Raw genomic sequence first — 16,275 nt, forward strand, 5'->3', positions numbered from 1 at the left:
ACTAATTCATAACCGGTGCTGTGGAACCGACAGCTCTGGGTTAGTCGGCACAGGATCGGACAACCTAGAGTTCAGCGTTAACTCTGTTTGTTAAACCTCCGTTCTTGGAACACCCCTCTGGTGGCATGTCATGGCACCTTTAACTCTCTTTCGGACGCCGACACAACTCTCCAACATTCAGACGGAGTTCCACTCATCAACATACACCTGGCCGCCGGTGTTCTGCCAATTTCTCCTACCTATCAAATGCTGCTACGTAGTTGTTATGCGCATGCGCATCCCGACTAGATCGATCCCTCCGTCCGCATCCATCATTTAGTGCCACTATTTTGGCTGATGGTAAGTAGGCCTTTACAACATGTTTTTTAACAGTCCAATAACAGTCCAAGTGTGTTATCTTTACGGGCCTGGGAGGCCTGGGAGCGGAGAAAGTCTTCGTTGGTGGTGGGGGAGGGGGCGACGACATCTTGTCATGTAGTAACAAGTTATGTATCGTGTGTTATATCAATTTTAAATACTTGGATGTTATCCCTTGTTTGTAAAGCTATGGAGAAAAGGTCGAACGAATTATTTGACCTCCTGTCTCTGGGAACATTCCCGGCTGGGTATGATAAGTCCCAGAAATTAAACCTTAGGAGGTACGCTTAAAAATTCACGTTAAAGACTGAGTTTCCAAAATACATTAAAATGTTGATAGTTTCTTGGTAACCAGACCGGTGTTTGTCGTGACGTCACAGTGCCTTCAACGGAATGCAACGTGAGGTCGGAGCGTGGGACGACGTTCATACAACCAGTTCGAAGAGACTGGCGAAAAACAAGGCTTGACCCCTGTTTTCTCTAAATGACGGTCTTATTTTAGTAACATTATGATCTTCTGTTGAAGATAATAAAGACATTCAACTAGAGAGTGGACACGGGCTCTTCTGCGCTGTGGTCATCTCATTCGACCACCAGATGTCACCAGTCAACCATAGACTGTGAAGGCATTCAACACAACGCCGAGCTGCTGCTTCACCGGTAAGTACAAGTGGGAGGAGATGTGGACGCAACATAAAACGTGTTGATATCTGTTTTGAACACATCTGGCCAACGTCTTAGCATTTCTCTGGTGTCAACTAGCGTTTTTTGATTGAACGTCGTTTTTTAGTTACTTCAGAGCCCGGATAGCTCAGTCGGTAGAGCATCAGACTTTTAATCTGAGGGTCCAGGGTTCAAGTCCCTGTTCGGGCGTATAAGTTTTATAATATGTAAATGTGCTCCTCTGACGGGAATATTTGATTGCTCTCAAAAGGGTATATTTATAATTAGATACTATATATACACACATGTATGTATGTATGTATGTATCAAGATGTGATATGTTAGTACTTGCACTTGGTTCTATGAACGTCTTTACTGTACTGACGGCAATATATTGTTTCACTTCTTATGACAAATGTACTTATTGTAAGTCGCTTTGGATAAAAGCGTCTGCTAAATTCCCTAAATGTAAATGATAAATATAGATATGCATAAAGATGTGATATGATAAATATAGATATGCATAAAGACATATACTGAACTATTACCCTCTGAAGGCTATGAACAATTCTAATCATCGCACCAAGAATGATCTACAAAAAAACCCCCATAATCAGTAGTTTTATTTTATACAGTCTATGGTTTTGCAGCTCCTCACCTCTTACAAACCCCAATTAACCCTAACTCTGACCCCAACCCCTGCTATAAACACGTTCAACTATGTTCTTCAATACTGTGCCTTGTTGCATGTACTGGAAGCCCTGTGTAAATATTACTCAGCAGGTACTGTTTGTTTTCACCAGAAGTGATTTGAGAGCTAGGATCCTGTTTGTTGGTCCAGAAAGAGCCCGGATAGCTCAGTCGGTAGAGCATCAGACTTTTAATCTGAGGGTCCAGGGTTCAAGTCCCTGTTCGGGCGGTTAGTTTTAGAACACGAAAGTGCTCACTTTACAGAAGACTCAACTACTTCCAGCCCCCCCTGTACAGTACACATTCATTCATACCTTGTCCTCTCTCCGCTTCTAAACAAGCACTGTGAAAGTAGGACGATCTGGGAAATATAAATGTAGAAAGGTTGATGTTGTCTATTTCCTGATTGAGCGTTAGCTGAATACATTATTCATTTCCAATGGGAAATGTAGTCGTAACAGAAATAGACGATAACAATAAAAGACAGCAAAATATCAGCAAGAAAACACGGCAAGTAAAGGATTTAAAATACAAATTGTTAGTCATTTGGAACAATATTGTCATTGTCAATACTGTTTCTGCTATTCATACTAACATTGACTTCTCTCACTTTTAATGTCAGACAGTATGTATTTCCTCATACACTTTAGCAGTTTGGAAGTGAAAGTAAGCTGCTCTGTCACCAAGGCACGTGTTGTTAAGCTATGCAGTGTGGTTGTTATAGTTAAGCTATGTGGTGTGGTTATAGTTAAGCTATGATTAAGACTGTGTGCTTTGGAACGATGATGTCTTTGGTTCAGTTCAACATGTATGTGAACATCGTTTCTAAGCCTCAATCAGAATACTACTATAATACATTGGTACTATAACATAGTATAATAATACTTTTTTGAATCCACTTTGCAACTTTATTACACTTCACAGCTGAATATGGCAATAGACTCCTTGTGTTTGAGAAAAAAAATGGTCACAAACAAAATTGTATTTAGGCCAATGCAGTAATGCAGTTTATTGTGTACAAATGAACCCCACCTTTTTTAATACAATATACCAGCCTACCAGTGGGACCAGTCCACTTGGTAGGTTGATCTATAAATCATCCATCTGGGTGGACCCTCCCACTTGTGATGTCACTAAAGGTGTGTGTGTGTGTGTGTGTGTGTGTGTGTGTGTGTGTGTGTGTGTGTGTGTGTGTGTGTGTGTGTGTGTGTGTGTGTGTGTGTGTGTGTGTGTGTGTGTGTGTGTGTGAGTGAGAGATATTGGAGTACTGCTACTGTGGGCAAACCGACCCCTTCCACCTGACCTGAATACATCAGTGCTGGCTGATTAAACATCTGGTTGACATCTGGGTAAGAACTGCTGCAGGTGACATAAACAAGCACCTCACAGATCACACGGCGCCATGAATACTGAGCAGCCTCGCTGACTTATTAACATAACCAGTACATAGAGGAGGGGGAGGAGAGAAGGGAGGTAAAGAAGGAAAAGATGAGGGAGAGAAGATAAGGCAGTGAGGCGAGGTGGGAGGGGCGAGGGGGAGATAGACTACAGGAGGAGAGGGTGAATAGGTGGCAGAGCAAAATATGGGGAGATGGAAAAGATAAGAAGATGAGACATGACTGAGGGATAGGGGGGGATGGGAGAATTAACAGGGGGATGTAGTGTGAAAGATGGGAAGAGGGAAAGGGGGAGAGATTGGACAGTCAAGGGGAGAGGAAGAGAGTGAGCGAGATAGGGGAGCGAGGAGGTGGAGAAAAAGATGAGGCCAAGGGAAACGGGAGAGAGATGGGACAGGACAGTGAAGGAAGGAAGGAGGGAGAGGGTAGAAGAGAACGAGAGGGAGGCAGATGAATGGGAGGGAGGGAGGGAAGGAAGAGAGGAAGAGGAAAGATGGGAAGGAAAACAAGGTCAAGGGAAGATTGGGCAAAAGGGAGGATAAGAGGGAGAGAAAGGGAGCTGGAGAAAAAGATGGGAGAAGAAAAAGACGAGGGAGAGGAGATGGGACACAGGGAAATATTGAGGGAAGAGAGCAAGAATGAAAAAGGATAAGAGTGACAAGGAAGAGGGGGATGAAGGCAGGGAGGAGTGCTTGAGAGGGGAATGAAGGAAGAAAGGAGAGAGACGGTGAGGGAGAAAAAGAGGAAGCTTTTCGTGGCTGGGGTGCTATTAAGGACTCCCTGCATCGAGGGAACCTGAGCCTCCGCTAACGAATGGCATCGGCTGTCCCAGAAAACAGCTGCAGCTACGGTCGTCTTTGAACTCTTCTGCATCTTGAGTGACTCGGCAGAGCGTCGTGAGCACATCAAAGGAGAGTGGAGAGTGAGTGACAGAGATACGACTTACGCCAGAAATAGAAAATGCAGTGGTGTGTACACTGTGTGCTTTGATGCACAACACAGAGTAACACACGGTCACGATGAGTGCGACTTCAACTAGCGATGCACACATATGTGGCACACATGATGAGCTTTCAGCGTCGATGTTGCCACTGTGTTCCTATCCCTATTTGCCCCACCAGGCGTGATCTTGACACCATGACCCACCATTTCAAAATTCATCCTTTAGTGACATCACACGTGGGAGCGTCCACCCAGACGTGTGATGGGTAGATTGGCGGCCGTTTGGTACAGTCCACTGGGAGGGCCGGTGGGTCGATCTATCGTCGGGTGGAGAGGACATGCCCACGTGTATGAGGTCACTATAGGTTCATCAACACCACACATGGAAGAAAGGCCCTTTTTAAAGCTTATCTGAAGAACTGTGAGATTCAAGATTGTGATCAAACGAAGTTGAACAAAGAGCTTAAAGAAAGGGAAAAGGCAGATACAAAAACCCACCCCATCTTTACCCTCTTGCACCCTCTTGATCTAGAAGATCACAGGATCACAAAGTTTCAGGGATTTCTCCGTAAAGACGGACTCATTGCAAAAACGCATCTAGCTGTAGAAACGCTGTGGTACATATTCAAGGCCTATACGTGGCGCTCGTTCTCCACCAAAAAAAGAAGACAAGGTGGAGCATGCGCATCAAGCCTGCACCCTGTATACAGTCATGGAGGAGAAAGCAGTTGTTAAATCTTGTAGAACCTTGTCGATTTATTTAAAGGTCTCATTCCCTGAGAAACCGTTTAGTACTTGTTCCTTTTGAAATACGATAGGTCACTCGGAGTTGCATATGCATGCTGAACGTGAAAATGTTCTTCTACCTCGATTGCCTGCATTAGCAAATGAAAGAAAATGGACACATAAACGATTGAATCAGAAAAGCCTCATTAACTGACGTCAGTTGTTGAATTAGTATTCATGGCCTCGCCCACCTTTGCTTGCGACGGCCCATGGGAAGACAGTATTGAGTTCGTCCCTATGCTATTTGTGGCTATAACAAATCAACGTTGCATCTCTTGGCCAAGAAAGAAGAGTTGAGTAAGAAATGGTTGGATCGGACATTACCGCTATTTCAACATTTACGCGGCTCGGGCACGGCGGCCCGGGCACGGCGGCCCGGGCACGGCGGCCCAGGCACGGCGATTGAATACAGAAAGTAGAGCCGCCTCGGGGCACTGTGGCGTCCGGAGCTGAGCTCCCGGGCGCGGTGCACGGCGGTTCCCGTGGTCGCGTCCCCTGGCTGCCGTGCCCCGGTAGCCATGCACCGGCCGAGCTCCAGGACTGAGCTCCGCTGTGCCCCGCGGCCGCCGTGCACAGGCCGCCGTGCACAGGCCGCCGTGCACAGGCCGCCGTGCACAGGCCGCCGTGCACTGCGTCCGGTAGCTCAGCTTCGGCCACCGCGGTGCTCCGAGGCGGCTCTTTCTGTATTCAATCAACCAGAATCACCCAAAAACAAGGAGCCCAGTGGCTCTCTGTCTCTGTCTCTCCTTCTCTCTCGGTGTGTCTCTCCTTCCTTCTCCCTCTCTCTGAGTCTGTAAGTTGAATTGGTTTTATTACTGTGACGGACAGTGCTGTTAGCCAATCAGAGGCGAGTCATTTGCATGTCATGACTAAGAGCCAAAATCAGATCGTTCCTCCCTGCCCACCTCCTCCACCACACAAGAACAGTGTGAAACAGGAGCACCAGAGCATCTTTTTCACTAAACCCGACTCACAGGGCATTCATTGCTACTATTGACCAACGCAAAATTAATGAAAAAACGGTGCAATGACACCTTTAAAGTCATGAAAGAGCCTGGATAGTTCAGTCGGTAGAGCATCGACTTTTCATCTGATGTTCTGTTGATGGATGCTAATCACTCAAGTGGTTTCTATGAATCACTGGTCAGCAGTAGAACCAAATGTGGTGGATACTTTCACCCATTATATGCAGTTATTTAATTAATAAATCATGTATATGTGTTGGGCAACATGTTCCTCCTCATGACGATGAGGAGGAACATTTCCTGCACCTTTTGGTAGTTAACCATAATCATTGACTCAAAGTAAGCTTTTTCATTAGATATGACCGAAGCCTGATACCAAATATATATAAAGTATTGATACATCTGTCGGTCTCTCCTTATCTGTCTACGGTCAGCACTCACATTTTCTAATTATATTTTGAACGCATATTGGCTACAATTGAACACAGTTGCAGCATCTACTGCCTGACATTATAAAACATGGTTTTATAATGATCAAGGTGTGCATGGTGTACTGAGAGTACTAGGAAGGAGGGACATGGGGACATGCCAACATACCCTATGACAAAATGTGTAGCCTAGTAAACTGATATCAAACCCATGTAAATCTATATGTAATGCTTGCATAATGCGTAGTGACAATGTAACACACATATCAACATGACTGTAGGTTTTGAGAAGACATTGGATGAGAAGGAGGAGCTCCTGCATGTACACAGCACCCCGCCCTGGGGTCAAGAGGTCACGGGAACAAACCCTTCGAAGGAATGTCGTTCCCAGAGCTCCTCCATTGCGTTCACACTGAAAGAACAACTCTGCACGACAGTATTCCCATAAACATTTATTTACAAAAACAAAAAACAATGTCAAAGTATACTGTGTGAATACAAAACATGTGCTAATAGGTAAAATACATTATCAGACACAACTCACATCTTGAGAGTAAACGTAAAGTTAAATAAAACTATAATCAGTTTTTTTCTGTGTATAATCCCAAATGGCTGTGTTTAAGATGCAGGCTGTGTGCTGGGTGGATTATCAATGAGATTTATTGCGTTTTCAGTCTGTAGTTAAGGCAAAGCTGAGCCAATGGGGAGAATGCAGAAACACATAGACTCTGAAGCAACGCCGGCACTCGCTTTGTCACAGGGTGGGTACAACATCACGACATCCACAACAGCTCCAACACTAAAAGATCATTCCCTCTTCGAAAAACAGAAAGAGTTACATAGCCATTTTACAAAGAGGATTGGTCCGTCTATTTTATTTTATTTTTTCTCAGGAGTAGTACCAGTTTTGTAAAGCAGTACCATGGGGTTGTCATGGGAACGGTGTCAGGGCACAGTCAGGGAAAAGATGTGTGTTGTGTATTTATGATACACTGTCAAACAGTCCCTGGGGTTGCCAGGGATACGCTATCAAGGGGTTGTCCCAGTGGTTGCCAGGGTAACTGATTGTTTTTACACTGCACCATGACACAGTCGCATGGTTCCCCGGTAAACGGTTATAAGGGGTTGTCCCAGTGGTTTTCAGGGAAACGTGTATTGTGAAAAGTGTATTGTTAATTTATGTTACACTGTGAAAGAGTTCCACGGTTGTCAAGGGAACGGTATCCAGGGGTTGTCCCAGCTGTTGCCAAGGCGCCTGGGGTTCCGGTGGGTTCTGTGCTGTAGGGTGCCTTGCTGTGCTATACTGTTCTGTTACGGGTCCTAGGAGGCCGAGATCTCTCCCCCCCCCCCCCCCCCCCCCTCTCTCCAATCCCAAAGTGTTTGGGTCCGTTGTTCTGGATCTGCGATTGCCTCTCTAGTACGGGTACTGCTTCTGTTTCTTCCCGGCAAAGCAGGCCAGCCAGGTACAGAGCAACATGGCCGTCGCCGCCCCGGCACCAGTGCAGTAGTACGCCCAGCCGATCTGACACGAACCTGACCAGGCAGACGGAGGAAGAACAGAGAGAGAAGGGGTCAGTTTAAAGCAACCTCATCTAGAATGACCTAGCTCAACACCTACAGGCGTAGCTAAGAAGGTGTGACGTGTGTATGAACTAGTGGGTTTTGTTGTAATGCAAATGTGTCAATTAATGCGAGTATAAATTTTATAATTGCATATTTGTTATTTTAGCCCATTACCCTTCTTTACATTTGATGTTAATGTGGATAATATTATAATATTAATTTAACTAAGTCTAAAGGCTTCGGTGGATGCTGTGAACCTATACATTTAGCTTAGGAACTATAAGCATTTGCACTTCATACCTATACGTTTAGCTTAGAAGCCTAAAGCAGTAAGCACTTAGCATAGGCATGCTAGGAATGTGTTCCAAGATTTTGCAAGCTGCTTAGCATTTCCCTTCCGAGCCTCAACATTTTATTTCCTTGTGTGAGAAAGGGTTAGCCTAGGGGGGAATGTGCCAGGCATCTCTGAACAGCCTTCTCAAACCTTCTAGTCTTTGGACATTACTGGCCAATACACATATAGGTGAAGAAAATACCTTCTCATGTCAGAAGATGTCACTACCTGACTACAAACCAACCTGAATTATGTGACAATTTTTAAAAATATCTTTCACTCTTTAAGTTGTGTTTTCATTAACGGTTTCAGAAGTTTCAGAAACTATAATAGATGGACTTCATTTAGTCAGAATCCACGTTTATACTGAGTTTGATCTCATTTGGGTGTTATATGACATTGTATTGGCCTCGCCTCCACCAATGTGTTTATTGAAGTGGTTCACAACCTTTTTGGACTTTGACCCATTTTCTTTTGGATCGGAAATCCAATTAGACCCCAACAGCATCACACACACACACACACACACACACACACACACACACACACACACACACACACACACACACACACACACACACACACACACACACACACACACACACACACACACAGAGTATGTTTACATGCACAGCTTAATCCGATTAAAGCCATAGTTCGAATATGCTACGCAATTGGACAACTGCAATTGTCCGAGTATACATGGAGGTGAGTAAACGATTCATTGGCCGAAGCATGTCATGCCCCGTACGATAGGTGGCGCTGTAACCATTTCAACTAGTGGTAATAGAGCCACCGGCTGACCTCTTTACGTCACCAGCAACAACAAACTCAAGCAGCATTCGAGAAAGATGTTTTCAGTAGACAGCTGTCAGTTCAATTTGGGTCCATATCATTTCTCTGACGCTCCATTGTTCCGACCTCTCGGTCGCATGCAGAGTCCAGCCGGAGGAGCTGGCTCTGCTGGCGGAGGAGTCCGCATACGACCGAGAGGTCGGAACAATGGAGAAAACATCGCTTTCTCCTCCATGTCACATTTCATGATATCAGAGAATATCCCCGTCAGTTCGGCCGCGGCGCAATGAATGAATAAAGATCTTAGTTACTACTTTACAACCTCGTTGATGACTAACATTTAGAAAAACATGTACTTTTAATTCAGCATTGGGTGAAATCGAAGCGTAGTGTGTACTGAATGCATGTTGATGATGATACACTTCTTATAGGGGGTAACTACATTGGCACGACACCGGCTTCCTCCATCTTCTGCGCCAGCTTTTTGAATAAATCGCCGACCCGAAATGAGTTGACAGCTGTCTACTGAAAAGATCTTTCTCCCGCTGGAGCAGCCCCTCCGCCGCCCGTCCGTATACGGCATTCCCCTAATTCCTTCTCCCCCATGGCCGGGATAACCCACACTACGAGTCTTTAATTGTTGTGGAAGTACCAGAGAGTCTGAGAACCTGACGCGGTCTTTAAGATGCATAATATCAGAGAATATCCCCATCAGTTCGGCCGCAGCGCAATGAATGAATAAAGATCGTAAAGACGTCTGAAGAAAAAAACGTTTATTTTGACAGATGTGCCCGAAGTTACTACTTTAAAATCTCGTTGATAACCCACATTTAGGAAATAATGTGCTTTTAATTCAGCCTTGGGTGAAATCGAAGCGTAGCGTCTGTGTGCTTCCACCTTTAATGAATGCATGCCATGCGCGCTCCTGCGGCCAAGGATACGCTTCTTATAGAGGGTAACTATTTTCACCGGCTTCCTCTATCTTCTGCGCCACCTTTCTAAATAAATCGCCGTTTCTCGTTTTCCGACGGCGACAACAACACGTATACCGTCTCCTTCTACTTCCGGCTCACGGCCCCTGGAAAAGATCTCGAACATGCGCACTTTGCGCAGAACGTGAGCTCTGAAACTATTCTGTGTACATGCAGGTAGAGACCAGACTATGAACGACTTATCTAGGTGTTCTCATCTGATTTAGCTTGTCAGTTCACATGCCGATTTTTGTGCGAAGTAGATCGGATAAAGGTGTTTACATGCATTTTATAAGTCCTGTTGAGGTCTTATTCGTTTAGTTACCCGATTATGACTGCATGTAAACGTGTGTACACACACACACACACACACACACACACACACACACACACACACACACACACACACACACACACACACACACACACACACACACACACTTTATTTTTTAATTTATTTTTTATTTTGCTGCACATGTACACAAACCAGGATTAATAAAGTACTGTCCTATCTGAAATACAGAACGCTGGTTTGCAAATTCTTATTATAGTTTATTTTTCAACAATTTTGTGAAGAGTGTGATCCGGTCATATCGATAGATGGTGAAAACAGAAGTGAGAAACGAAATGAGGCTGGGTATTAAAGCGTTTGTTGGAACTGTGGGAGATATGAGGTTTAAATCATGCATACATTGAAACGGATTCCACCCTTAAGACTCCTATCAGCGCTTAAAGAGGCTTGATGGCTGCTATTTCAGTCACATCTCCAGCCTTGGATTTCTGATGGCTTCCTGAGCTATTTGGTATTCATGCTTCACATACATTTTTTAAAAAGTGGAGCTGCATCTCCAAACTGAAAGCTTATTTGGCAATGGGGCCATCCACATACATTGGCTGTGATACAGTATCTTGTTTATCTCTACTTAGCCAAAATAATCTTTTCAAACTAGTTTTACTTTGACATTTATCGAATTCTGAACGGTTTGTTCAAATATTGGGCGTTCTAAACGGATGAGAATAATAATACAAAAAACACTTCTGTTGCTTCTGATAATGCATATTTTGCAACAGAGTAGCATTATAATGTCAGACAAACAGAAGAGAATTTCAGCAGTGTGAAAATTATGAAGTATTCAATAAATGGTCCTACATGGTTACTCTTTTAAATAATACTCTACTGTAACAATCCAGAGCATTCTACAGTGAAAACAGACTTGACCATTTCCACAATTCCCTCAAAATGCCAAACTGATGATGTCATTCCGTTGGCAGCCAGCTTGCAAAGTGCTGTTCTCTGGCATTGAGTGAAATGGCAGGCGGTCAAAGGTCATGTTAAAAAAGAGTGAAATAAACACACTTTGTTTCACATTGACACAGAGATCCCTCTGTTCTTTGGAATTAGAACTTTTGTGTTCGACAGAAATTAGACCTTCCATAAACTGAGGTGAAAACCTGGTGTGTATGCAAGGTGACATCCCCTGTCATGTCACCTTGAGCAAGGCATCACTGCAGCCCCAATTACACCAAGAGAATGTGGCGTTCAGGGATCAATAAAGGGATGAATGACGAATAACTAACAAGGAAGCCGGAGCACCTCAGTGGAGGTATTAACTGACAGATATTGACAAAATCATTTATCATGCGTCCTATCTATACTTGGTATTGACAAGTGGATGTTTTTATTGACCATGTCTCCGCTTTCAAGCGTTTAAGAATTCACCTCATGCAAATTCGATGCCTGGGAAACAATTATTGGTAATGTGGAAATGATGACCAGAGTAGTTTGAGGCGTGTATTGATTATCTCACTCAGACATTAAAGCTGAATTCAGGTAGTCGGATCCATCTGTTCCATGAAATCCATTAAGTAAAACCCTTATTACACTAGCCATTATTCCATTTAACGTAAAACACAAGCCTCCCAAATATCTCTTCAGGAAAATGTCAAATGGATATAGATCTCAAAGTCAGCTAATAAACGTAGTCTTGGAGAAACTTAAGATTGTAGGGGCGTGGTCTTTATTCCACCTCCTCGCTGTTTGTGTAGTATACTTCCTCAAATTCCAAAACACAGACAATAGGCACCGATGCCATAATGTGAGTGGCCTGGCTTGTTCACATTAGTGTATGATAATTGGTCACCCGCTTGGCTTTGTTTTTGCCATGAGGGAAATAGTCTCCACCCATTAAATCGAGTTGAAGGCGTAGAAGTAAATCGATAGACTGAAATTACATGAGATTGCAATGGATTTCACCCGACACAATTTTCCGATGCTTCCTTCACACCTTGATAACCCCTAATAACATAGTTAGAAGTAACTTATGGATTTTTGTTCATCACTCTAATGTCACACCCTCGGAGGATGCAGGGATGCGGCGTTCAGAGCCGGGTCTGTGTTTTCCCCACCTCGGGGGTCAGGACCCCCACCTCGGGTCACGGGAGATGGCTGACTTATGAGCCATAGATATTTGATGATGCATAATTGAACTGGTTTAAAAGGTCTCATGAAGGTCATGTAGATACCAGCAGCGAGCAGATACAGTCTGCCATGATGCACACACTTTCATTGCAACGTTGATATATGGGCCAGATGTTGATGCGGTTAAAACAAAGTGTGAGTGGAAGCAGAAAAAAACAGAAGTTTGGGTCTCAAAAAGTTCAGACCTTAAAAGGGGTTAATAGGCCCAAAAAGAGCTAGGGACCACCAAGGTGTGTTATTGGGGGGTCAATAGAATTCAGACGTTTAAGGGAAGCTTGTTTTTGTGTTTTGTTGCAGGGTAGACAGAGTTCCGATAAGCGTTTGGGGATTTGATGGTAAACTCACCCAGTTGGAACTGGTCCGAGCTGTTGTTGCAGGTCTGTCGAACCTCCTCGCTGTCCCAGCCCAGGGGGTAGAGGGCACAACCCGAGCCGATCAGCAGACCTGGACAGAAAGAACAGAAGACACACACACACACGTCAGCATGCAGGCGGAGGACCGTACTGTAACCAGTTATTTGCGCAGATCAGAGAGACTTTCTAGTCTCTATAAACACTTCTATAAACACACACACACAGAAACACACAAAGGAGCTCTCTGTCTTCTTAAATGAGCAAATACCTCAAGTGTAGGCTTAGTGCACCCTCTATTATGTTCCTTAACCAACAAAACAGCCACATGATGTTTGTTTACACAATTCCCCAATTGTGATTTACCACAAATCATCAACCTTTTTTATTTATATATATATTTTTTATAATTGCATATGCAAAAGTGCAGCTTCACCAAACAGCTCATCAACAGCAGCGGGTGAATATGCAAATTTGCCTGGCTCAGCGGCAGAATGAAGCATTTTATGTTCCAATAATTACAGTAAAATGCCGTGAATCCTCAGGGAAAGGATTCGTGTTAGCGATCAAATAGACTTATGCTGGCGCGCTGAAGCCGCCAGGGCTAATAACTAGCCATGGTCATTACAGCAAGGGATTAATATCTCCGGCGTTCACCGGGAGCCAGGGCTGCCTTGACAGGCTGTGCGTGGCTGCCGGGGGCACCGTCTCTGGAAGCTGGCTGGAATTGCGGGCACCCCCTGGGAGGTGACTTAGTCTTTACATTAGCGTAATCTCTTTCAGTGCGTTTGCCCTAGCTTAGCCTGCTATTGGTTTGGAGAGGTGGGGACACTGTCGGCTGGTGGACGCTGGAATTGATACATGCTTTTCTCTCTCTTTTTCCCTTTTTCACTCCATCCTCGGTCCACTTTTTTCGCCTGTCTGCTGTACCTTTTTAATGGAACATCTGGCGGTGGGAAATAAGCAGGTGTCATGCTTCTACTTGGTGGGAAAAGTACTAGAAAATTACTGAAATGGGAAAAATATCCCTCTGCAAAATGGTACATTGGGAAAAAGTAATATATAAAACATAAAAATCTCTATCTCTATAAAACATGAAAAGTCTTAAAATTCAAAATACTATATAAATCGTAATATCTAAAAGTATAAAAGTACTATACAAAGTCAGTACGAATCAGTGTCCTACCCATTTGCCAAAACATCTTATATAGAGTTGATCATGTTATAATGGTATTTGGAAGTTTATTTTCAGATTTAAACAATAATAAAATATGTAACCCATCATCTCCATTCCACGTTTGCACATGTTGTAACTTGCCATTCATGTTATTATTAATGTTGCAGTGCTGTAATTGACTAATGTATGGTAAAACCAAGACCCTCTTGTTAAGTCCAATTCACAGCCATACACATATACAGCCCAAACCCCATCACCCCCATCTGCTCAGCTCAGTTCACTTCAGTTCAGCCAATTAAAGATGGATTCTTCCCAAGGTGTCCTCGCAGCTTTAGATTCTGTTATCCCTCGTCTCAGCTGGTGGGAGAACAGGCCTTCTCATCTCTACACCAGAACTTCATCAGAAGACAAAGAACTGTACTTGTATTAGCCTTCAAATCTCTGACTTTAACAGAGTAACTGTAGTGAAAACAGTGGGGAAAAAGTGAAACAGTGGTCCTTTATGCTCCCAGCCCCAAAAGAGACATCAGTTGAGACCAGCGAGAGCGACATCAAACTAAATCCCGTGCACACACCACTGTGTGGAGGAGGAACCTTATATGCTGCCTTTAAAGTGTACCATGTTATGTAACCTCTTCCTGAACCAGTATACTTCCATTCAAATGTGTAACAGTAAAGACACACTCAGGCCTGCATGGTAATGTATTCATTATTAATATTAAACCAAATTAAACATTCTCTTTCATGTGTTGTCTAACGCAGCGAGAGATACTGCAGAGGGTAATCAGGCTAGATTCACTTCCAGCACGAGAAGGAGTGACAGAAGAGGGGAAAGGGTGTAGCTTTGTTTGGCGAGGCCATCCCCCCCTAGCAAACACTGAAGTCTGTTTTGCATCATCCCTTGTTTTTTAGTCATTAATTGATAAATCCTCTCATTTAGATGATCACATGACGTCCCAACATAAGCGAGGATTGGAGAAATAACAACAAAAGTCAACATCTGGTTAGATTGAAGAAAAACTGGGAAAAGGCTCTAACTGGGTTATTACCATAACAAAAGACAAACACCGTTATGTAACCATTGGGTAAAAAAACAAGCATGGTTTTTGGACCAACTGCTGCTATTTTTATAGCAGGATTATGATTTTAAACTCCATCCTACTGGTTGGCTACACAAATGTGGAACACACATAAAACGTCCTTAATTTACCTCAATATCACTTCCGTGAAACGACAAAGTTCGTAGTTAAAAAAAATAAAACAGGTTTTTAATGCGTTCCAATCCCGGCCTTCACACTATACGTATCTGTGGTGACGCCAGAGGACTGGCTGCTGCCTGCGACGACGTGGGAGAAGATTATAAACGCCCAAAGAAATTAAAAAAACCCTGAAAAAAGCACTGTGGCACATATGTTTAACAGGCTCTGCCAAGCTCAGCGTCGTGTGCTGTGCTTCGCTCTGACTACAGCTCTCTCCCCACGTACTCCCACCGCTCCCTCCGAGACGTTTCCTGTACCTGTTAATTTCCTGCCCCGATACCATTAGCATCCTGTCCGCTACGCTATATGGCCGTAGCTGCTGCTGGTGTCATGATGTTAGTGTATAGCTTTAGTGCTAAGAGTGCCAACCCCCTGACCCTTAGGGTCTGGGCTGGATAAACCCCTAACAGATTCAGGGGGTCCTTCCACTCAGAGCAGACTTGACACAAAATTCCCAGACTGGGAACCCATACGCGAATGATATAGGCTGGATGGGTGGACGGATATACATGGGGACATGTCTGAACACAGATTTTTGCTTTAAAGATCAAGAAACGGAAATTGACTTTTTTCGTTGCCTGCTCATTTCCTTTCTTTAAGTTGTTCAAATGAAAACAGACACAGCTTGCGTCTGTTTTCATTATTCAACCCCCTATAAGCACAACCCTGTCAAGCAATATAAATAGAAAGAATAATAATGCAGAGGAATGGATGGTCATCTGTGAACCTCTTTTCCCCACAGTTCACTTCAACAAACCACTCACTATTTACAAAGAGGCTTGATATGTATTGCTCTTAAAATGCAGTGGACTGGCTACACAGTGGACTTAATAGCCAGTGCGCTTGATACACAGTGGGCGTAATTTGCAGTGGCCTTGATATTCAGTTGGTGTAATGCGCAGTGTCTGCTAGATATTAAAAGGGTTTAATATGCAGTGTTGGCTACATATTCAGAGCGTATGAAATGCAGTGTGGACTAGATGTCAAGAGTGGTAATACGCAGTTTGCTCAATGTGGGCAAGATAAAAAGATGTTCGGACAAGATATTAAGAGGGTTTAATATGCAGTGTTGCCTTGATATTCAGAGGGTTTAATATGTAGCTGGCGCTAGATATTCAG

General features: G+C 43.8%; 1 protein-coding gene and 2 non-coding genes across 3 annotated transcripts in view; 2 read left to right on the plus strand and 1 right to left on the minus strand.

The window, feature by feature from the left end:
* The first annotated feature begins 1,157 nt into the window (after positions 1-1,157).
* Positions 1,158-1,230, plus strand: AC3HAE_012574 (transfer RNA lysine (anticodon UUU)). The gene has a single exon. It is a non-coding gene; the product is annotated as a tRNA-Lys (tRNA).
* Positions 1,231-1,866: 636 nt separating this feature from the next.
* On the plus strand, positions 1,867-1,939 carry AC3HAE_012575 (transfer RNA lysine (anticodon UUU)). Its single transcript has one exon. It is a non-coding gene; the product is annotated as a tRNA-Lys (tRNA).
* Positions 1,940-6,684: 4,745 nt separating this feature from the next.
* The window catches only part of LOC311341952 (LHFPL tetraspan subfamily member 6 protein), a 49,676-nt gene continuing 40,085 nt past the window's right edge, over positions 6,685-16,275 (minus strand). Inside the window, exons 3-4 of the mRNA XM_084466760.1 lie at positions 12,716-12,814; positions 6,685-7,761 (exon numbers count right to left, since the gene is read on the minus strand). Coding sequence (XP_084322886.1) covers positions 7,643-7,761; positions 12,716-12,814 — 218 coding nt within the window. The 3' untranslated portion in view covers positions 6,685-7,642. The remainder of the gene's footprint in view (positions 7,762-12,715; positions 12,815-16,275) is intronic.

This window comes from Micromesistius poutassou, assembly GCF_964030765.1.
Source record: "Micromesistius poutassou genome assembly, chromosome: 4".
Classification (NCBI taxonomy): Eukaryota; Metazoa; Chordata; class Actinopteri; order Gadiformes; family Gadidae; genus Micromesistius; species Micromesistius poutassou.